The sequence below is a fragment of the Lontra canadensis genome, unplaced genomic scaffold (assembly GCF_010015895.1).
Source record: "Lontra canadensis isolate GAN:19392208 unplaced genomic scaffold, GSC_riverotter_1.0 scaffold10, whole genome shotgun sequence".
Classification (NCBI taxonomy): Eukaryota; Metazoa; Chordata; class Mammalia; order Carnivora; family Mustelidae; genus Lontra; species Lontra canadensis.
In genome coordinates this window covers 10,019,236-10,044,354 of record NW_022631004.1, presented here as the reverse complement: position 1 = coordinate 10,044,354, position 25,119 = coordinate 10,019,236, and the positions used below count along the sequence as shown (strand labels likewise).

The window sequence follows — 25,119 nt, the reverse complement described above, 5'->3', positions numbered from 1 at the left end:
ATATATAAAATAGATTCTATGTCATGGCCTGACATACAAAGTTCTATTTGGTGGAAGACTATAGTGATTAGTCAGTACTTTTTTTTTTTATGTTCAGTAAGCCACTGTGTAGTACATCATTAGTTTTTGATGTAGTGTTCAATGATTCATTAGTTACATAAGTTCTGTAAAGCTCTCTTAGGAAATTCAGACCCATTGAGCAGTTGGTAATGGCAGAAATGAGGATAAAAGAACATGAAGAGAGTGATCGACTTATGTCAGTAGAGTGCATCCAACTGACTGCTGCTGCTGGGGGGATAATAAGAAAACTCAGCCCCTTGTATTCTAGGGATCCTCCAGTTCCCAGGAATCTTTCAGTTCACGAGACCCAACCATCTCCTGATCCCAGGTACTCATGGGATATGATTCCTTTCATTACCACAGGAATCTCTACAAGTACTTCCATTACTTGAGGTAATCTGAATGAATACCTTTCTTGTACCTAAAGAATAAAACAGAAGTACTGAGAGACAGAGGGCTCTCTAGAGCTAAAGAGGCAAATAACTTCAAGGCTTTTCCCCCTCCAAGTTTGCCAGTGAAAGATAGTACAGGATGATACTTCCCATGGCAGCAGGCCACGAAAGACAGATCATATAAAATGATTAGAGATTTCAGTTCCAGAAAAGATTCTGAATGAAAAAAAGTTTGTGTATTTTTTTAAACTAGAAATTCTTAAGCTCCACTTGGTTATGTTTATATGAGGATGAAAAGTGATTGTGACAAATGATTCCATTATACCTATGATAACATTACCAGTAATTTCCGTTGTCTGTTATTTATGGAGACTAAAGATGGTGGTGGCAAACCCAATCAAATGAAGTGCCAGTCAAATCTAATTTGACAAAACATATATTGTCACTCATTTTGCCAGTGCAGAGACATCAACATGTATGTCTTGCTGGAATGTAGGAGACCCTGGGAACCCCTCTCCAGCCATAGAGACCTTTCATGCTCAGGAATGAGCCCCGTGCTGTCCACCCTCACAACCTTCTGCCTGTGTTGCTATTTCTTTTTTCACGCCTGACTCTTTGAGTCCCCATACATGCACACACCACTTCCTTGTGGTATTCCAGCACTCACCACAGCATCGTATTTATCTACTTATCATTATTGGTCTCTCTCCAATTAGATCGTAAGTGCCATGAGGACAGGAGATGTATCTGTTTTTGCTCTCCCTTATACCCCTAGCTCCTGGTTTTATGTTAATGCTGAATATTGTTGAATGAATACGGTAGCGCCCTTGGAAGGGACTGGTAGTGAAGTATCTGCAGAAATATGAGGGGGGATATACCAAGCTGTTGTATTATAGAATACCGTTATAATAGGAATTATTATTATTATATTGATAATACAAGATATATGATTGGCCTAAAGAAAAATAAGCTTTTACATAAGTATAACATTAATATATATTGAATGTAACATTCATCATAGTTTATTGTTAATTATATTTTACTACATTATATTATATATGTTTTGCATTATATCTCATTCAATAAAGGAAAAAAATATGACACCTTATAACTATGGTAAATGGAAAATATGGGAAAGTTTTCAGTTAACAGCCAGTCCAAGAATTCAAGTATCAGCAAACAGGCCAAATTCCTAAAGGAGAGCTTAAATGACTTTTCCAAGTGACATAAGAAGCCCCTACTGAACGTGCGCTTGTTTCATGCTATCATATTCCCAGATGACTAAGTTTCCCCATTACGAGCCCATTGCACTCTGTGAAGACAAGCAGATCCAAGGCTGAAATTGTTAGGTTAGTCATGGTATCCTGAGGAAATAATTCTTCCTATCTGTGGAGGGAGGATAAAACATTTCTTTTTATTTTTTTTAAGATTTTATTTTATTTATTGGACAGACAGAGATCACAAGTAGGCAGAGAGGCAGGCAGAGAGAGAGAGAGGAGGAAGCAGGCTCCCCGCTAAGCAGAGAGCCCCATGTGGGGCTCGATCCCAGGACCCTGGGATCATGACCTGAGCCGAAGGCAGAGGCTTTAACCCACTGAGCCACTCAGGCGCCCCAGATAAAACATTTCTTTCTCTTTCTTTTAATCTAGACTGACGACAGACAAATATGGTCTCTCTCTTCACAGGTAACAGGCTAAGACAGCTAGGTAAGCAGGGAAAAGTCATAGCTCACTGACAAACCAAGTTCTCCAGCTTCCCCCGAACCTTCTTCCATCTGACCACTTCGAGCATGACGGTTTCTGGCTCTACAGGAAAGAGTGTGTTCTCTATTAGTGTTCTATATTACCTAGGAGGTTTTAATAAACACTAATACTGTGAAAATTTCTGTAATTCTGCATGAACCAATTCCCGCCAGGAGATTTGTTTATCCCCCTGGAGGTACAGCCATCATCTATTCGTAATCCCTCTTACTAGATTTCTCCCTCATTGAAGGCAGGATTCAATAAAATTTCCTTCTGGTTCCCCCTTCTCAGAAATCCATGAAAGCCTTTAAAAACATTTTCAGCATATTCTTTCTGTACAATCTGATATCCTTTCCACCACAGGCCATTATTCTGGTAAACTCGGTAAACCCTAATTTAGATCCACGATGTAATACTTTCAGATCAAGCTGGGTGAACATGTTTCTTTGAAATAAAACATGGTAGGAAAGTCTTCCTCTGAATGCTCACACACAGAGGAAGCTTCATCTATTACCCTTTCGCTGTGATGGAAGAGGCAAGAAAACAATTTATGAGTCATTTCCATTCTGACAGATGCGACCATGACTGGAAATGCGATGCCTGCCAAGAGCTTTTATCAAGTAGGTTATAACAACTAGTAATAAGTGTAAATAATAAATGGCTGGAATCTTAGGGGAAACAGTGGCAATACGAAACGATTTTTGGTACTTCTGATGGGGCTCTGCCGCTCTTGGAATTCCCTACCTTCCCAGTAGAGTTTTGGCCTGACAATAAACAACAGTTTAGTACTTTATCTAATCCCAGCCAGGAGGTGAGTTCAACAGCAAGCTTTTGCAGATGTTCACATCCAATAGTCTATCCATAATTGATGAAACAGGGAGGTCAGATGTAATGGCTGCTACTATTCCAGCAACAAATAAATGGTTATTGACAAAACAAGCCAGTGTGGCACAGAGCGCTGAGCAGTGACAGGCACGCGGCGGTGCTGTGCAGAGGCGGGGAGGGCTCCCGGATTCCTCAGCCAGCCGTGTGGCAGGAGGGCCACGCTGACACATAAGCAGATGGAGGTGACTTGGAAAGGAAAAGGGAGGTTGCTGAAGTACCAAAAAAAAAAAAAAAAAAAAAAAGATGAAGACAGGCAGAGGCAGAGAAGAAAATGATGAGCGAGCCCCTGGGCAAGGCTGGGGACCCGGGTGAGTACAAATGTGAGAACAGTTCAGAAATGTCTTTGAATGTGTGCACTGTGATCCAGATGTCTGGTTGCTTTCATCACCACTGTGTCTTCACTCACAGAGCTGGCTGTCAGCCGCACAGCCTAGGTGACTCTAACACCAAAGCGCGTGCACAGGATGCTTTGGTGCCCGAACCCTCCCTCCTACAGGAGGACATTCACTGATATTCCATTTAACACTGCAGATATCTTCTTTCCCCTATGTATTCAAAAAATCTATTAAAATCATGTATGCAGTTTTAACAATACTTTCAGATAAGCTGGAGATGCAAAATTCCAAAGCTAGAAAATTTCTCAAACCTGGGACTAGTCCTGAAATACGTGCTGCTTAAAATCAAATTTACTATAAAGGAACGGGAGTGGAAGGCAAAGTTTCTTTAATAATAAAAAACAAACACTGCACTCTATTCACCTCAACCTAGGCAAAGAATATAGCAAATGCATTAATCGAGTATACTTTTATCGACTGAATAAAATTCAAGATATTTAAACATAAATAAATAGCCGAAATCCTACACTTCTATTCCAGTGCTAAAAAATAATGTTTTTTTACACAGTTTACTATGTAATATTGTAAGATGAAGAATGGTAGAATGAAATGGTAGTTATTATTGCTATAGGTAGTCATAAAGAGGCTTGGGACAGAGATGTTTTAAATATTAATATTCCTAAAATCACTTAAATCAATTTAACACTCTTTAGTGGTTTATTTAGAAGCGTGATTTATTTTACACTTTGAAAACCAATGCCTTTGATCAGCTCTGAAAGAACATATGAGCTGAAAATAAAATAGCAAAACATATTGCTGCTAGCATTCTTAGAGTAAGCTTTAGGTTTTATATGATAAACTAGAAAATTACCATTATATTTGGCGTTTTCAAATTATTTATCAATACTTAGAAAAGGAGAATTATAGAGTCCAGAAGCAACTGTGGAGATCATTTCTGTAATGACTTGCCAGTTGCTCTGCTTCCTGAGCCCTGCCATCCTCAAAACTGGGGTCCTCCCATTAGCAACTCTGACCTGCCACAGTCCCCGGGGCCATCCCTGTTCCTAACCTGCCAGGGCAGAAACCTGGCATCACATCACTCTGCCACAGATCATGTTCTGTTTTAAACTCTATTACGGGGACTGGGCTCTTTCCATATGCCTTGACACCAAACTCCCAACATGTGTCCCAGCTCCTGGAGCTGCATCCCCATCTTGTTCTTCCTGCCTAAATCCGTCTTGGGACCTGGTTGGGTCCCTACTTATTGCGAGCTTGGGAGACCTACCTTGTTGCCTCAGTATGCTCTCGTCAGGAGTGCCAGTCCTAACTCTCAGTCCCTGTGGTTTGGTGCTTGTCACTTGCCAATGCAGTCACTACCATTTATGGAGCAAAAGCTACATGTTAGAAGTATTTTATATTCATGGTACATTTAATGTGCACAGAGCCCTTTGAGATAAACATTAATATTCCCATTATACAAATGAGATAAACTTAAGTGCAGAGAGGTTGGGTAACTTACTCTAGTATACACAGTCTTAGGGTTGGAGAAGAAGAAAAGATCTGAACTGGTTTTATTGGACTTTAGATCCTCCTTATTTTGTTCTTAAGCACTGTGATCTACCTGCTGCTGGATAACCCTGAGCATGACTGTGGCTGACCTAAACCTTCACTTGCAGCTTACAACCTTCTGGCACCATTCCCAGAAGCTGTTCTCTACTGACCTACGGGGGTACCCACTGCAGCCCAATGTCTGACATTCTAGATGTTAACCTCATGCTTGCCTGGTTACAACTTTTGTCTATTACCAGCTGCTATTTTTTTCATCACATGAACTAATTATCATAGCTAATAATCATTAATACTGAGTATTCATTATGTCATTCCTCTGCCTGCAGTGACCCCCTTTTGACACAGAAAAAAAAACTCGCCTTGTTTTATAAGTCCTTTCACAATCCCACCCCTAATCTCTCTGAGTCTCTCCCTTTGCTCCCCTTTTGCTTTTCCTCAGCCTCACCGGCCCCAAGCCTCCAGGTTTAGGCTAGGTGCCTTAGAGCTTTGACCTTGACCCCTTACCTCTACCTGGAATGTACTTCCATCATCGCTCTCATCTGCCTGCAGTCTTTCCTCAAATGTCAACTTCTCACCGAGGCCTTCTCTGATTACCTGTTGAAAATGTCTTCTACCCACCACTTGTGGCACTTCCAAATTATTCCCTTCTATATTTTCTTTTCTCTGTAGTACTTATTAGTGTTTGACACACTATCTAACTCACTTGTTTATTACATTTCATCTTCATTGTCTTTCTCCAATGGAAGGGACATTCCATGAGGACAAAGATCTTTGTTCTGCTATTGGTATATTCCAAGCATCTAGAGCAGGGCCTGGCAATGGTGCTCCAAAACTTTTGCTGGATGAATGTATCACAGACTGTTCTTAAGACTAGACATATTAACTAACTTAATTTTCCCAACGCTCAGGCATTATTATTATTCTTATCTCCCTTTAAAGGTGAGAAACCTGAGACATGTAGAAATAAAGCCAAGATGCCAAGGTTATCAAGTGGTAAGTGATCAAGAAAGGACTTGAACCCAAGCCAACTGATTTCAAAGACAGCACTCTTATCTGGCCCTTTCTCCCACCTCAGTACCAAGATGCTGCCTGACAATGTCACCATGCAGGCTGGGCCCCACATTCTGGCTTCTATTGGTATCACTTGTCTTATTGTCAATCAGGATTATAAAAATGGCATCTAGTAACAATGTTGTGAAGTAAAACGAACGAGATTTAACAACTTGTCCAAGACCAAAGAGCTTGTGACAAAACCGCAGCCAGAACCCAGAATATCTGACTCCTAATTTGGTTGTCTTTCTTGCACTTTCAAAATCTATTCTGAAGATTCTAATGACTGCCTAGATAGCACTTCTCTATTTCCATGTAATCTATTAAAATAAACAATTAAAAAGTAATTTTGGTTTTGCAACTTATAACAAATATTAATGATTATTTACATAATATTTTAAAAGGAAAATGTTTATTTTGGTAATATCTGTGATATTATAAACATATAAAATGAACATAATAAACAGTCACTGTGCTGTAAGCTAATATAAGCTCATAGGGAAAATGAATATGTTTAATTAAATTTAGGAAAAATGTATAGTTAAATCATTTGCAGTACAATAATAAGGACCAATAAACCATTATCTCTTTACTATTCCATTGGAATTTTCATCAGCAAGCTAGATTAATAAATACCATCTACAGTTTACAAGGCAGGATGCTAAGAGATTTGTCTTTGATCTGGTAAGTCAGCGAGGGCAGGAGGAGATAGCGTAATCCTTGTGTGGACACAGCAAATCATACTTCTACTATTCTATAATATTCGCCAGCATTTATTGAGGGAGCGCAGGAAGGCAGACATAGTTCTAAACAATTTTTGAATGTTAGCCCATTTAACCCTTCTAAGCACTCTATGAGTTAGCTACTAGTGTAATCCTCATGTTGCATGTGAGGAAACTGAGGCACAATCACCAATGTCACATGATTAGTAGCGGCAGGACCAGGCTTTGGAGTTAGGTCCGGAGGCCATCCTCTTAATCACTACATCATATTGTGATAATGGTTGAGATGGTATCAGAGAGCATAGAAATCTACCAGAAGGACCCTATGTCTCTCCCCCTATTTCATTTTATCCAAGATTTACAACATTCTGCCCTACAGATGATTCAGCTGGAAACCTAACAAACAAGTTTGTTTATGCTCTTTCCCTTGCATTTACTGAGTTGCTAGTAGATAGCAAATTTGCATCAGTAGCAAAAAGAGATACAGGGTTGTAGGAAAAATATGTTGAACACACTGCTTTTGAAAAATAATTGTATTGCTTTTGCTTCTTACAGATATATTAACTCTAGTCCTGCTAGATATTTCATTGTCAGCAAAACATCTATGGGAAACAGGCAAATTCAGCTATGTGGTTAAGTCATGACCAGTGAAGAATCCATGGTACTCCATTATCTATGCCAATGGAGGGTCAGAGAGAGATGGAAGATGGAAATTCTAGGTGAGGATTCCTGATGTCTCTTTCTCTGGAGAAGCTACAAAGCAGTGGGTCATTCCTAGCCTGTTGCCACTTGCTACTTCTACTTTCTGTGTCCCCAAACTCTGTGCCTATTCTGACCTAGCTTGACAGCAGACAGTGAGTGATTCTTTTTAAGCTTCAAGTGTTATTCGATAATAATTTCTACTGGGCAAGAATAACAAAATGTTACTTATGCCAACCAGTAGTTCATGAGGTGGAACAGATGAGAATATTATTAAAAATGTATACATGTGATCTGTGATGAGACTTAACCAAATGAGTTTAAAAACATCTTACTGGGGCACCTGCGTAGCTCAGTTGGCTCATCGTTTGACTATTGATTTCAGCTCAGGTCATGATCTCAGGATGGTGAGATGGAGCCCGTGTCGGGCTCTATGCTGAGCACGGAAGTTGCTTGAGATTCTCTCTGTCTCCCTCTGCCCATTCCCCGGCTCATGCTCACTCTCTCAAATAAATAAATAAATAAATAAATAAATAAAATCTTTATAAAACTAAATAAAAATATCTTACTGATATTACTGCAGCAATTGCGACAGCATTAGTACTTAGGAGTGTGGTTTCAGTTTTGGCCCTGCATTTCTTAGTTTTGTGACCCTGAACAAGTCATTTAATCTGTCTCAGCCTTCTTTGTGAAATGGGAGTAAAGGTAAATAGAAAATATAATAATATAATAATATCTGCCTCTTAGGATTTGTGTGTGCATCAAATGAGGTAAAATATGTAAATAATAAGGTTGGGTAGAGTTGTAGACCTATATATAGCACACAAAGGCCCATTGGATGTTACTGGTATTCATGATGATGCTATTCCGTCAATTAAGGCTCATTTTATTTCATGGGACAGAAACCACCCCATCTAATTTAGGCAAAATGGAAAACTAGGGACTCAAATGTCACCAGGAATTGCACTCTCCATTTCTCATCTTGTTTTCTCCCTGTGTGTGAGCTTTATACTCTCAGCCATCCTCACCACCCTCCATGGTTCTGGAAGCATGCAGGCTAACTCCTCACCAAAGAAGACTGGCTCACATTAAAAAAAAAATATTAGTAAGCAGATTGGCTGAGCTTGTTTAGAGACCCTCTCCTAGAGATTTGCTTCATAGGGGCAAGAAGGAATAGTGGTGGTGAGATCTGTAACCCCAACATTAGAGACAAGACCAGAGCCAGCAGGAAGTTGAAAGTGGGAATGGTCCGATGTTCTGGGAAGATGAACACAATAGATACCCTCCAAATTGCGATTAAAAATTCTCGGTTTAGCTGGTTCTCTCTCTGGGATTTTATCTCATTTAACACTACCATCCTACTTTGGATTACTCAAACAAAAATTTCAAATTCATCTTTGTCTCTATCCTCTCTCCCGCATTAGGCTCCCAGCTCCACGGAGAATCTGCTTCTCCCTCTGACCTTCTCCCTTCACATGCTCTCTCTCACTGTCTCTCTCTCAAATAAAAATAAAATAAAATCTTAAAAAAAAAAAAACCTTCATAGACATAGTTATTACCATTTCTTGTTCATGTGGACTTTAGCCAGATTTACTGAGGATACCAAATACTCTAGGGCAGTATTTTTCTCCCTATTTTATTATTTTTGCTTTATAACTCATATGACAATTTTTTCACCTTATCAGGTCATCTTTAAATGCCCTTTACTACTTATTAAGCTTTTAATAACCTTCTTCAGTGTTTAAGGTTGAGATGAGCTGCTGAAATGACTAACTGCTATGATCAACCCTATGCTGAAGGTTTTTCCTATGAACAGTCTATATACAACCTACTGAAAATATTAATTAAAGTCTTTAAATTTTTAAAGGAATGGAAAGAAATAGGAATCTTTTTTTCTTATTACAAAATCAATACATGTTAATTATAGAAAATTTGGGGAATACAGATGCATCATTCTCCCCAAAATAGAACATTAAAGTCATCCATTATTTGAGCTCCCACAGATAACCACTGAAAACAATCTGGTGTTTCCAGTATCTTCATATATACATTTGTCTTATATGTATGTATGTATGTAAACATAGGTATGTATGTACGATCGTAATTGTTTTGTACCTTGATTTTCTGCTTAATATATTGATAATATTTTTGTTATTATAATAATACTTCTTGTGTCATTTTTGTAGGCTGCCTTATTTTGCATCACAGGATACTCAATAATGTTTAGTCAATTTGCTATTGTACATTTACCTTGTTTCTAGATTGTTCACTACTACAAACAGTGCTTATAACATTGTATATACAGGTTGAAGCCAAATCTTTGTATCTATTAATAACTATATAAACAATCTTATAGCTAAATATTTGTATATATTCATAATAATTTCCTGCAGATAAATTCTGAAAAGAGTAATTCCTGAGTCATGCAAAATGTGTGAGCCTTGTTCAAAGCTACCATTTATTGAATGCTTACTAAGCACCAAGCACATTACTATTTTATCTCATTTAATTCCAACGGCAACTTTATCCTGCTTATTTTACAGGTGTGGAAAAGGAAGCTTAGAAGTCAAGCGATTTACACAGGTGTAGTCAGCAATGTTAGCGCCCCTCCCATAATCTCTGCAGCCAAAGTTTGCTAATGTCAGCCCCTGGAACTTTCTGTTCAGTGGCTGGGCTATGGTCAACTGGAACTGACAGTTAGTGTACCTGGAAGCTGCTCTCTTGACCACTGATGGGTGGGAAATGAAGAATAAATGCACCAACCCCTTTGTCCCTCCACTGGGATAACTGATCTGTTTCTACACTGTTTCCTAGAGGGTTCTAGCAAAACTGAGCTCCCTTTCCCTACAGTAGCAACACACCTTCCTGCTGGCAGAACCTCTCCTGCTGGCAGAACCTCTCCCAAATAAAGCACCTGCACTCAAATCCATGTCTTAGAGTCTGCTACTGGGGAAACCCAAATAAAAAAAAAAATCAGGATTGTTAGTCTCATGATACAAAAATGTTTACCTATCGTGGCCCCTGCTTTTGCAGAAACTCAAAGAATGCTCCGTGAGCTTGCAAAAAAATTCTGAAAATGTGTATTTGAGGAAGAACCATAAGGCACATTCAGGCTGTAATCAAAGGTATTCTGTGACTATGTCACTTTTTTATTTATTTATTTTGAAACTCTAGCACATACAATCCAGTTAGCTGCACTTTTCATAACAGGACACACTTTTATTCATCAGTGCATGGCCCCTCAATTTTTTTTATTATTATTTTTATTTTTTTACTCTCACTTGTTTTTAATAAAGTCTTCTCCTTCATCCTCCCTCCCCATTCTTATTCCCTTTCCTCTCATCAGCCCTCCATGTGTTCCTGGAGATTCTCTGAGGAGAGGGGCTGGCCTGAATTTAGCTCTCGAATCCTCACCCACCCTGGCATTCTCCGGACCAGTTTCCACTTCTAATCACAGTTCTCGGGGCTCACATCCTTCCCAACCTTCGATACTATTTGACTTCTTAATTTTTGCCTCTAAGTCATGATGTTATGTAAGAGAATATTAAACCTCTCCCTTGAAATGCTCATAAACAAAAGCTGTTGTACACATCTAAAATATCAACACTTGATTATTCATGAATTAAATGTCATTTTGTGGATTGGCTAGTTTCTCTGTTATCTTCCTTCTCTTTCTCTATCCCTGGCCATCATCATTATCATTTAAGAAAAAAGAGGGGGTTAATAGAAGACATTCACCAGAAAAGTGAGACTTAATCTTAAACAAGATTATTTTACTAGTTAACTAAGTTTTTAAATGTTTTATTGAGGAGAAAGTTAAAATTGCTAGGTAAAATCTTTCCTTAAGTGTATGGATTGAATATTAGGAGTATAGAGTTAATGCTATTTCTAAAGTCTAGTATATGTTATTTTTAGTTGAGCACTATTTATACTGAAGAATTTCTAACATCAAGCTAGGTGTTAACTTAAGATCAAGTAGTCGTCTATCCTACAGATATGTTTGAGACTGTTATGGATAAATTTTAAGATGCTGAATTACATTTTCCTTCTGAAGTTACCCCTTCCTGTGTCGCAGAGGGAGAGAGAGAATTCGGCTCTCTGTATAATGACTTTGTATGGTCCCCACACTATTGTTTAACACATCTAATCCTGTAATCATCTCTGGGTTCTTGCAGGTGTGATGCCTCTTCCTTTGCAGTCTCTAGATCAACGTGTGCTAACAGCTGTGCCGTTGCCTCTAGGTCTGTCACACAATTAGTCTTGTGATGAACTATGTAAGTTGCTTTATTGCTCCAGAGAACATTTTCAGATGCTAGGCCTTGAACTTTAAGGAGTATACATACATTATGTTCCATATGTCACACTATTCAGGATAGTTGGTGAGGGTACTCAATTTTTGGAGTCTGGAAGTTCATCCCCTTTAGAGTGAACCAAATCAAGATAATTATGCTTCTTTTCATTTTCTCATAAAATGAGTATCAGAAACTTTTGAGCTATTTCTTAAGATGTGAACGATTAGAAACAAAAATTCTAGTAGCTTTGTAAAGAGGTACCCTAGCAGCACTTTCTTTTTAGAATGAATAATCAATATCATCATGAAGTTTTGGTCAAAGTGGCATTCTACATCTCAAGGGGATCCAAAACCAGTTTTCACATTTCAAAAACAAACAAACAATAAATTCTATGGCTGGAAAATCAGTTTTTATACTAATTTAAGTCTTTCTTGACATAAAACATCTCTTCCTTTCCATGATAGTCTATGACTTTAAATTTTTGCCTCCAGTTTCCTGTTTAAAAAAAAAATCAGAGATTCATTTTTTTCTTGAGTATTCTGATTTTCCTATAATGCATTTGTCATTTAAATGGCAAATACTTTAATCTATATGACAAATACCATAATGTTTTCATCAGTTAAAAAGAAGAAAACACACACGCTATTTTCCTAAGCTGTAACATTGTAAAGGAAAAGAACCATTAGGAAAATTAAATAGGTAAAATGCTTCAAGAGAGTCCAACTCCCCATTAATGAGAAAATTTAAAAAAAAAACATTCAATTTACTAAGATTCGAGTCTGCACACAATCTTTCCTACAAAAATTTATATTAAACTATTACTGTAAGGTTATCTGCTTTACTGTTTTAGAAAGGTCATGACTTTTTTTTTTTTAAAGATTTTATTTATTTATTTATTTGACAGAGAGAGAGAGAGAGAGAGCACAAGCAGGCAGAGAGGCAGGCAGAGGCAGAGAGAGAAGCAGGCTCCCCACTGAGTAAGGAGCCCAATGCGGGGCTCGATCGCAGGACCCTGAGATCATGACCTGAGCCGAAGGCAGCCGGCTTAACCCACTGAGCCACCCAGGCGCCCCATAGAAAGGTCATGACTTTAAATACAGAGATAACAGTAGCAAAATATTAGGAAAACATTTTATATTAGCATAATCTCCAAATTATTAAAACATATTTTTCATGAACTACTTAACATGCTATTTTCCAAGTAAGGCTAACTGTTCAAAAGGTATAAAATAAATTCAGATATGGAATACTTATTAACACCTTGAAATTATTGCTTGAAATTATTGCTTATAATAATTTTGGTAATATAATTCAGTGTGTTTAGAAATACATATTTTTTTAAAATTAGGAAATATGACTATTTTCTTCTCTCAGTGTTTCTAATTCTACCATTTTTTTGTCAGATAATGGATATTTTGAGCCTTTTTCTATGAGCAGAACCTATGGAACGAAAAGAAAGTGCTATTTGTGTGCTGGTAGGGGTGCGTGTGGAGAGGGGATGATGCTAAACAGGAGATCTGTGTGGCAACAATTGGGGGAAATGGGATCTGTAACAGCTGCTCCTTTTAGATTCCCAAGAAGGAGACTGCCTGAGGTGGGTCATGGGACAAAAGGATAAAGCGGATGGGAACTCTGATGTAAAGCAGGAAAATGACTGCTGAGACCCCTGAGCTTACACCTGAATCGTCTCAAGCTGAGTGGCGAGCCCTCTTTAGCATGCTTCAGAAGCTGGTGATGAACTACACAGTACCAGGAGGCAAACTGGCTGCAAGCAGAATTGTCTGCATGTTTTGTATAATAACCCGTGGTCCTCTGGGGAAAGGAGGCCATGATTTCCTCTGTGCCAGCATCTGAGCTCTCCTCAGTTACTGAGGCTATTAAGCAAGAACAGAAGGGTCAATTTTAGGTAATGATTTCTAACTGGCAAGTGAAGCAACTTCTATTTAATGGGTAGTGAATAGCTCTGATCTTTAAATAAAGAAAGTACTCAAATTCCTTTTTTGGGGGATAAATCCCATTTTTTTTTTCACTCAGGAAAAAGTTATTAATAAATTAGTAGGAAAAAGTTTTCTATCCAATGCCAGTTTATTACATTCCCCTTACAAAAATATGTGCTGATACAAAGATAAATTTAAGCACTTTGTAATTTACATATGACAAATTAAATAAATTACAGTTGAAAACTAGGTATAAAGCAGCACTTGGAATAGATACTCAATAAATGCTACCTATCAGAGAATCACTGCTATCGTTACTCAGTGTTAATTATATCATAGCCTGTGGTAATAATAGTATCTTACATTTGAAGACTGTTTCTAGTCTAAAGTGTAAACATACATTTTTTTCCGTTTGATCTTCACAAAGAAAAAGTGAAGCTGCCATTGCCATCCCTATTTGACACATGAAACTGAGCCTCCAAGAAGTTCAGTGACTAAACTAAGTTAAATAGCTAGCATGTGGCACACAGGACTAGGATCCATGCCTTCTAGCCCACATGCTAGAGCACCACAGGCTCTTTCTTTTCTTTTTTTCTTTTGAAAGTTTTTATTTATTTATCAGAGAGAAAGAGACAGAGAGTACCTGTGAACACAAAAGCAAGGGGGAGAGGCAGAGGGAGAAGCACAAGAGCCTGATGCAGGACCCAATTCCAGGACCCTGGGATCATGACCTGAGCCCAAGGCAGATGTTTAACCAACTGAGCCACCCAGGCGTCTCCCATAGGCTCTTTCTATATAATAGTTACCTCCCATATAAAGATGGTACATCAAAACCTACTGTCAGCTCACATATTGGACCACTTAACGCTTAGAGAGCTATTGTTAGATACACTTAAACTGTCTTACAAAAAGGTGTTGTTTTATCATGTAATAGAACTCCCCAATAAACTCCTACTTCCACATCTTTGATACAGACTTTCGCCTATACCTTTAACATTTTGGTCTATGTTAACGACTGGTTTGGGAATACTGAAGCCTAGAGCAAAACCCAGAAATCATGATTTTATAGATGTTTGACCATCTCTGCCCTTTGGAAAATAAGTCTGTTAATGCATATTAATGGTGATACAATAGTTGTGGTTCTCTATATGTTAGCACCTACACCACAAACCCTACACACATTTTCTTACTTAATTCTCACAAAGCTGTTTTGAGGCTGCGGATCATAGTGTCCCTATTTTATAGATGAAGAAACGAATGCTTCGAAAGCTGAAGTCACTTGTGCAATGTCTGATGACGAGGCAGGAGCAAAGCTGGGATTCGGTCCTCCAGCAGCCTGATTTTAAAGCCCACCATCTCAGCCATTTTGTTGCCCTCACACTCCAAAGAGTTATTAAATACACTTTTAAAAGCCTGTGGAGAGCTCCTTATTCAAGAAATGCTACAATTTACTGCCTTTACTTCATGCAAACTTACATTAGTCAAAGATTTGGCAGGAGATGTGAGCATCTGTAGACTCTAACCAGCTATCATGGTTCCGTATTAAACTGGCCTCGAAGAGTCCTTTACATGGAGCTGGAAGCAGCTAGGAAGAGGGCACACATGCAGATGCACAGAAGCAAATGCTCCTACAGACAAACCTATTCAGACCACATACATTAGCAGGTATGGTCCATCAGAAAAATGTACTATATCATCCTATTCTGCACATGCACAGAACTTGGCAGAGTTGAAGTATTTGAAATAATGCACAAAGGACCTGATTGCAGACAGAGCCTTAGATAGCCTCTTTCTTGACCTCTCCTTTGCCTTGGCTCCTTTACATCCTTTCCCTCTCTCTCCTTTTACTACTTTTTCTTTACATTTTTTTTTTCTTATGACATGTTGTGTTCAAGAATCTGTCACATGTAGTGCAAGAGAATAAAAAATAATTAAGGCAAGAGCATTTGCTTTCTCCCCTTTCTCAGTCTACTCATTCTGGCACAGCCTGCTTGGTATGTCTTCCTTTCTCCCCCAAACCAGCCCCACTACTCCTGGGTTTTATCATGCAGATCGGAGTTATCATTGGGGTGGGAGGGGAGTAGGGATGTAAGAAGTAGAAATGAGCTTGCTGAAAAGAACCCCCCATCCCTTGATCAGGGAGAGAAGAGAGGCAGAAGGACAGAAGAAATGAGAGTGGTAAACCATGAGTGAGTGGACTACAGGAGGAAACTTTGGGTTTAGGGAGTGACGTGAGGATACAGGCTTCAGAATATCTACAGACAGACAAATTAAAGATCTTTTTGAATGGAACGAGAGAGGATTTTAAAAAATGTTACTGCGAGTTAAGAATTTTATCTCTTTTACTGTTCTTTGAGGACAAGTAAGTAGAAATTGAAATTACTTTTCTTTTAGCTTGCTGGGTTTTTTTTCTTTTAATACGATATTATACTGAAAGTGAGCTGTGAGAAATGTGGATTTATTTGGGTCATGTAATGGTTTCAGGAGTAGATAACAGTCTTCACTTATAAAAGTGACCAAAAAGAAAACCCGTTTGATGTACATTACTGTGGAATCTGCCAAGGTATCTGTATGTCAGGTAGACTGTAATTTGGATGAAAAGCCCACTGCTATCAAGGATGGGGTGACTTTTAAGGCAGAAGGTTATAAACTAAATAGAAAAAGGAACGACTGCAAGAATTACCTCCCCCCAAACTTTGGTTAGCTAAACATTATAAGTCAAAAAGTCATTCTTTGTTAGAAATGCCTTCTGATACATAATGACTTTCCCTTTGTTTGTGTATACTGAGTTGACAGAATAAATACAATTTAATTTCAATTACCTAACAAAACCTTAAGAATGTATCATTTCACAACTATAATCTATATCCTTTATTGTTAATATTTATCAACAATCTGTGAGTTGCTAGAATATTAGTGTAACTATTTTTTCTGATACATTATTCATTTGCATTTTTCTATGGGATGCTGCTAGAGATTTAGGTTAACCATGTATATAAGCTAACACCAATGTTAGAAGCATTCTAAGCTATTATAAAGATGCTGACAAGTATGCAAATATAAAGATGGCTACTGTTTTACATATGGAATAATTAAATAATAGTACATGTGATGAATCTTATACCATAAAAGCAAACAAAGTATCAATATGATGAATTTTGCTTTCATAGTATAATTTTTGATAGGCTACATTATTGCTAAATAATGAGAAGCAAATAATTCACTGAAAGTACTGAGGATTGTTAAAGTTGGTGTTCCTGAAATTATTAAGTGGAATGGAATATTTAGAGAGAAAGAAAATTCATGCATGAAACAGTGCTAAGGGAGGCCCTTCTGTTTCTTAAATTAACTTTATGGTTCCAATATTTGATTGTAGAAGTGGGTCCAACTTTGCAAAAGCCTTGAATGTGACTTTTAGTAAAATATTTTTCTCTTTGAAATTTTAAGACTTCATAAGAAACATTTATCTTCTAAAATTCAGAATTTACTCTACTTGTAACATGTGCAGGTCTAAATTGATGATGGCCAAAGGGAATTACTATTTCTTTTCTCAGCACCTGATAAATGCAGGTAGCATTTTCACCTTTAAATGTCAGGGTCTCGATGACCTCCTGCATAAGTTTATTAGAGTAACTATCACTTCTCTTCCCCAAATACCCTTTCTTCATTAGCAGGGATATCAACCCTAAATAAATCCATTATCTTGTCTTAGTTTAACTTTATTCTCTCATCCAATAAATAACACTCTATTGGCAAAGAATGGATGACCAAACTATTCATATGCTTGTCAGTATATTCTTCTATTAATGTAGTCATCATTTACTAATAAATTAAAGCCCTTAAATTAAGATCCACTAGGAAAATTTCAAAATCCCTTCTGTTTCAGATCATCAAAACTATTAATCAGTAATATTTACTTGTGACAGGTTTCTCTAAGCCAAGTTTCTTCGAACAAATCACGTAAATGTCTTTAAACAGATGAACATTATTGAAAGGGAGAAATTCATGAGGGAAAGAGGGTAAATGTAGGGTATGGTACTAAAAATTTGGAAATATTCCAAATTACAAGCTTAAAATACAAATAAGGGAATAAAAAGAGTATGTGGACTTTAAGCTAAGAATGACTGACTGACTATAAAATGGGAAGGGGAATGCTGAGTGTAACTGTCTGCTATCTCAGGCTGGCTCCAACATGACCACACTAATTTCAGGGCATTCTTGCCCCTCTCCACAGCCACACTGCGACAGCAACACCATCCATGCCCTCAAACAGATGAAGATGGTGTTGGTCATACTGCACAGGGTGGGGAGGTAGGGTAAGGGAGAATTTCAAAAGAGAAGATTTTTTTATGTTGAATGTTTACTTTGTAATTAGATAACTGGGCAGATATCTCATCAATCGATCAAGGAGTCAATCCTATTTATTAATTGATCATGTATTTTTTTATAACCTATTCACTAAATAAGGAGTGCTCTGTCCTGCTCTGGGGTTTTAGTCCTTTTACCTTGGAAAAGAAGCAAGGAGAGTGGCTAAAGTTAGGTATTAGAGAGAAGGAAAAGACATGACCTTCAATTGGAAATCAAAGCAAGATGTCAGGTTTTGTAGAAGTGTTTCATTACAATAGCAAAAACAGGCTGCCCTCTAAAATCAACCTGAGCAAGAACTCCATGGCCTGAATCAGGGACAAATGCTCATGTCCCTTTTCCATCTGAGGCACACCCCAACTCCAGCTTCCTGTTTCTCGGTGATTTCTTGGTACCTGTTCTGTTTCCTGTTGTACAACTGTGAATCTGATGCCTTCTCTATTTTGCTCTTAGCATCTTGTATCCAGATCTGACAACAGATCCTTCATTGGTCCCGCAGCTCTGCCCATGGACTTGGTCCAAACTTTAAGTTTAGTTCCTGTAAGCCCTCAGGTCTGGGCAAGCTGTGTTCCAAAAAGACAACAATAGTCTACCACAAGCAAGACCTGGGCTCTGATGACAGCCCCTCATTCTTCCCGAATGCAAAGGCTACTCTTTACTGTAGCAGTAAGCCTGGGGCCTTGAATATGGGCTGCAGTGTTTCCCAAAGCCTTCACCCCAGCTGGAGCAGTAAATGACAAGAATTAACTAATGGTCACTCTCACCAAGGTACATGCCTGGGAGGAGGGGTTGAGTTCTCACAGGAAATATCTGTAAGGAGCTCTCATTCCATTCCAAAATCTGGGATAGGAGGCAGAAGGGGTTTGCATACTTCTGTCTTTTAGACACACCCGGGGTTCCTTGGCTTATATGTGATCTTCCATTCCTGATTTTCTTCCTACCTCCCTGGATGCCCCTGCTTTGTACTTACCACCTTCAGCAAGCTTGGTCCTAGGCCTTTATTATTCATCATTATCAACTCTCTAGGAAATCTCCACTCCAGTGCTTCAAAATGCTGAATACTTACAGATTTATACAGTATCGAATGGTATAGTAGCTCCAATCTAGACTTTCTCTTGAGCTATAGACCTACATATACCACTATCTGATCTCTCCTTGGATAACTCCAAACTCCTCAAATTCAACATATTCAAAAGAGAACTCCCCATTTCTCCACCAGCCCGGGTATCCAATAGCATTCCCCAGCTTAGTAAATGACACCAGCATCCATCCAGTTTCATAGCCAGGAACCTAGGGCCATCTGAGGAACTCTGTCTTCCCCACTTTCTGTACTTAGTCTATTTCCAAGTCCTGCATAACTTCTGAAACTACTTCCTTCCACCTTCACTACTACTATTGAAGTTGAGAGACTTAAGTTAGAGTAAAAATAATAAAAGCTCACAATTACCAAATGTTTATTATATACAAGGCAGGCACTTTTTAAAAACTCTATATAAATGATCTCTCCTAATCACCGTATGTATTAGCTTCCTAGGACTAATGCAACAAATTACCATAAACTAGGTAGCTTAAATTAAAAGAAATTGATTATTTCACAGTTTTGAAGGCTAGAAGTCTGAAATCAAGGTATCAGCAGAGCCATGTTCCCTCCAAAAGCTCTGGGGGAAGATCCTTCCTAACTCTTCCAGCTTCTGGTGGTTCCCGGCATTCCTTGACTTGTGGCAGCATAACTCCAATCTCTGAACCATCTTCATGTGGTTGTCTTCTCCCTGTATGTGTCTTCTTGTCCTTTGTTTCAAATCTCCTTCTGCCTTTTTCTTAAAAGGCCTCTTGTCATTGGATTTAAAGCCCACCCAGATAATCCAAGATGATCGCCTCATCTCAAGGCCCTTAGGTACATCTGTGAAGACTCTTTTCCCAAATAAGGTAACAATCACAGGCCCCAGGGATTAGGAAGTGGACATCTGGGGTCACCATTCAATCCATTACACACTAAAAAAGTAAGTGTAGTTATTAGTCCCCTTGGATAGATGAAGCAGTTGAGACATAGAGAGTTTAAGGGACTTGTCCAAGTTCACACAGCTAATATGAACATGAGATTTATGTTTGATTTATAGTTTCCGTACTTTCAGGAAAACACTTTAAATACTTTTCTGAAAGGAGTACCAGTTTCAAGAAATTTGCCCCTTAGATGCCAAATATTGCTCCTTCAATCCATTCATTACCAGACTATACTAGGTGTTATCTTCTGCAGTTATAGACCAGATCTGTGCCTGGCATGATGTCTGTCATACAGAGGGTGCTTAATAAACATCTGGGAATAAATTAATGTGATCATATCACCAGCCTCATCAAAAATCATTAAAAATCCCACATTGCTTAAAATGAGTTTCACACTGTTCAGTAAAGCATTTAAAACCCTTCAACCCTCCATAAAATTTAAAAAAATAATAATTTTGGAATGAGGACAGTCTTCCTAAGAATGTCCAGAAGTCATGGAAAAAGAGGTCGATAAATTCGGCCATGGAATTTTAGCATGGAAAAATTTCATAAGTAAAGTAAAAAAAACAGTGGTCTGGAAAAACATTCACAGCACATATTACACATATGTGCCTAATGTCCAAAGGAAACAGGTACCTTCATTTATTTTTGTAGGAATGTAAACTGATGAAGCTTCTTTGAAGGGAAGTTTAGAAAAAAAAAAACAAATAAACTGTAATTTATCTCTTCCCTGACCCAGCATTTCCACTACTAGGAATTGATTCTGTAGATCATCTCTCACTTTGGCACAAAGCTGTTCACGGCTACACCCTTTGCAATACAACCTGGTTGGAAATAACCTAAATGCCCACCAATAGGAGCTGGTTAAATCCATTATGGTACAACGATAACATGGGACACCATGTGGCCCTTTAAAAACGAGGCACGTCTTTATGCATTAGTGAGGAAGAAGTTAACTCAAGATGCAGAACACTACATATAAAGTGCTACAATTTTGTAAACAATGAAAAAAACATATATGTTTATTCACTTATGTGGTATACATACATACGAATATTTTTTGAGAAATAAACCTGAAACTTGAAACCACATTTGCCTTTGAGAAAAGAACAGTAAAACTGAATACCAGGGTGGAGGGAAGGTTTATTTTTCAGTGTAAACTCTATTGTATTGCCTGAATTTATTTTGCCATGTGTTTGCACTGCGCATGAGAGAGAGAGAGAGAGAGAAAGGGAGAGAGAGAACTTATAAGCTAGTTTTCACCTAATTTTCCATCTTGATTTCATACCTGCACCTGACAATTCATTGCTTCCCAAACAAACTAAGTCTGTTCAAGTTGAGAGTGTGTGTGTGTGTGTGTGTGTGTGTGTGTGTGTATCTAATATCCTATCATCTTTGACTCCCACACTTTCTGTCTATAGAAATCCTGCTTTTGAAAAGCTCTCTGTGCAACCTCCCTAATCTTCAGTGTTGGAATCAACCACTCTTATCTCCCGACTCAGAAAACCCCTATTCCTCCTGCTTGGAATTATAGTTATGTTCTCAAGTTGGCCATTCTCATTAAAGTAGTTGCAAAAAGGAAGTGCTGGCTTCTGTGTTCCCTGGAACACAGCATTGCTGAATGTATGTCATTAACCAAAAACTAGTAAGCAGAAGAGTCATCTAGAACAATCTATTTCCCATGATGAATCCTCCTTGGCATGACTATCTAAAATAGCAAATCCAAAATCCTCAAAGCTGAAGATAAAGCCAATACCGTATATCAGATAAAATGATTATGAGAGATATACGTGAAATGAAATAGGAAACTACACTTGAACTATATTAGAGCTAAGAGAAAAATGAAAGAAAAAAAATGATTTCTGTTATAATACAGAAAAGATAGCCCTGACATTTTTTTGTTTTTTTAGCCAAACACCGGAACTTTGGTCATAAAATAGGCACACACTGATTTTCATCATGGAGCAGGCTATTTCTTAGATCGGAATCAACAGTGCTCTCCATCTTTGCTGCCTCCCCCCCATAAAGGTCCATAGCAATGCAATTCACTCGACTGCATAAACACAGTCTTTTCCAAGCAAAATTTCCCAAATCACAAGTTTATGATTTTTATTTATTTATAATAATTTATTCATGATTATTTATTATAAGTGTATGATTTTTCATTTCTTTTCTTTTTTCTTTTTACTTTTTTGCCATCAATTAAACCCAAGTCTATCCTCAGTGATATGGGAATGAGTGTTGATGGTCACATTACCCCACATATTTAACTTTTATGTACGCTAAGGCACTTCTTGGTAATTGATTATATACTGCCTACCATAAGCAATAAAACCAATTTTTCTAGAACTGCTATTCTGCTTTGGATTCTATAGAAAGATAGAGGACTACCCATTTCTGTTGGTTTTATAACAACATATGAAGTAAAATAAATACAATATAGTAAACATTAAAAATGGCAATGATTAAAAGTTTACTTCAACTTACTGTCAATGCTGTTTCGTACTCTTCAGCAGCTAGGTATGCTAAGCCCAAGTAATAGGAAGCTTCTCCTTCCATCCTTTTGTCACTTCCTAAAGTTGAAAATATAGAAAAATTGCCATGGCATTAAAGAAACTGATTTACTACAAGGAACAGAATTCTTGCTTTTTAAGACAGCAGAAAGTTGTAACAAAGTGTACAGACTTATGAACAATCCCTGAAACTTCACTGTGTGCTGATTTTAAAAGGCTGATATTAATATAAATTACGTGACTCATAAATGTTAGACTATAGTGCATTAGCAATGTAAGCAAGAGGAGTTTTCCTCTACATATTCAGCTCGGTATCATCATTTTGAGATGCATATGTGATTTCTACACTAGTCCACTATGTAAAGGCTCACAGTCATGCAGCATAGCTGCTACTACAGACATAGAGTAACTGGTAAAGTGTACCAGCTTTACAGGGTGCAAAAACACATATACATGGAGAAAAGGACATTCGGGCAAGTCTCTAACAGAGCAAATAATTAGCAAATTAAGGAATTATTGTTTTGATTAGGTTTAATTTAAAAGCTATCGGTTAAAACCTGGGGTGAAAATGACTGACACCTTGCCTTCTTGGTACAACATCCCATGTGTATTTTGAAATCCAAACACATTTTTTCTTTGTTAATGACTGGTAATGCTTTTCATCATCTTTTCAAAGGAACTGTAGACTTTCTAATTTCTTTGAATGTATTTTGTTCCTGGAATTATCAAAATCTTCTTTCCAAAGCAATATGTATAGATGTGTAAGGTGCTTCAATAAGGCATATATCATACCATCTAATAAATTCACACGTTTTCACATTTATATACTAAATATATGTCAACAGACTTACCAGACCATTGAAGATTCTTAGTTTTAAAAAGAATACTATCCTCTTTCTACTTTTTGGCTTTCAATATTACCTAACTCCTGGGTAATACAAATGCCAGAGGATCTACACCTCCCCATCCCCCACCCCTGCCTCCTTTAGATGTCTGAACTCTGTGTTCCAGCCATGATGGATTTCAGCAGGAGCTAACAATTCTCCACACTGCGTTACTCTCACGACTCACTGAATTATCACTTGTGAGGCAGTGGCTCAACTGAAACTCTATAGGAAAACAGGATGGCAAATGCCAGTGACAGTATTGTTATTATTCTCAACCAATTTCATGATTGCAGAGAATTATACCCTGAAAATCTCACTTCAGCGGAGTTGATGGTGCCAATGATCCAGCCTGGGGATTTTTAACTCTTACAATTTATCTGGGCCTTAACTTCTTCTCTGCTGTAGGTTTATAAGTGCTGAGGATAAGGATGGACCTAGGGAAGGGAAGGATGGGGTAGGAAGGAGAGGTTATGACGGGAAGTTGCCTCTTGCATTTTTAAAATTGATTATAAGTTGTAGTTGCTCTATTAAATGTTGTAACTGTGTTAAAGTACTAACAGTGGCATGTGCTGATTTAGTATCACCATTTGCATCCAATTTTATGTAAAGGGCAGCCTAGCAAAGAAAAGAAGAATCGACCCTTTTTGATAAATTTTGAGGCAGCTAATTGAAACAGTTGAGTCACACTAAATATTAGTTTTAAAATAGGATTTAAGCCCAAGAACTTCTCCTGCTTCCTAAATGAAACAAAATTAAGATAAAGTGAAGGCATAAAATAATGGAGGGAAATGTCAGCATTATTAAAGTTGAATGACACATATACCAAAGGAAAAAAGGCAAAATACTATTTATATTATTGTGTAGTTTATTTGGGTGGGTTAAATTAGTATTGGCTTTAATGATTTAATAATCATTCATGTTAAAGGAAATATGGTGTTTCATTTTCAAGACCTAAATTGTCCATTCTTATACTGGTATGTCTGTAGAGAATATAAAGAGGGGGTCATCACAGGATTCTAATAGGTAGAGACAATGTGTTTGGGAATAACTCAAATGTTTCATTAAAATATATCTTAAAACTTCATTCGTTATTTGACTAACATATATTCACTAATTCATTAATTCACTAAATATTATTGAGGACATATTCTGTTTCAGGTACAGCTCTAAGCACTTGGAATACACCACTAACCAGAAACATTTGCTGTCCTTGGAGAGCTTACATTTTAGAGGAAAGGGACAGAAAGACATACAAAATAAATAATAAACACAATAAATTTTGTGGTAAATTGTATGGTGATAAGTACTCTGGTAGAAAGAAATATATATAGCAGGGCAAGGGGAATTGAGAGTGCTAAGTGGGGGGTAAAGAGAAAAAAGCAGGTTTCAATATTAAGTACTGCTGTCAAAGTAGTAGATCCAACTAAGAAAATGGTATTCACAAGAAAATGAAATTGGGAATTGATAACAAAGCATATGGGAGACTCACAAGTATGTGGAAATTAAACATATTCCTAAATAACGAGTGGGTCAAAGAAGAACTCAGAAGGTAAACCAGAAAATACTTTGAAATGAATGAAAACAAACAAACAAAAGAACAATGAAAACTAACAGGATCCAGGCAGTGCATACTGTATAGATATAAATACCTATTTTAAAAAATAAGGAAC

At 37.6% G+C, this 25,119-nt stretch overlaps 1 protein-coding gene across 5 annotated transcripts in view; it reads right to left on the bottom strand.

Moving 5' to 3' along the window:
* The window catches only part of TTC29 (tetratricopeptide repeat domain 29), a 224,811-nt gene that overhangs the window by 114,739 nt on the left and 84,953 nt on the right, over positions 1-25,119 (bottom strand). For all 5 annotated transcript variants that reach the window (XM_032855563.1, XM_032855561.1, XM_032855564.1 and 2 more), the window contains one exon: positions 22,537-22,622. In XM_032855563.1, coding sequence (XP_032711454.1) covers positions 22,537-22,622 — 86 coding nt within the window. The remainder of the gene's footprint in view (positions 1-22,536; positions 22,623-25,119) is intronic.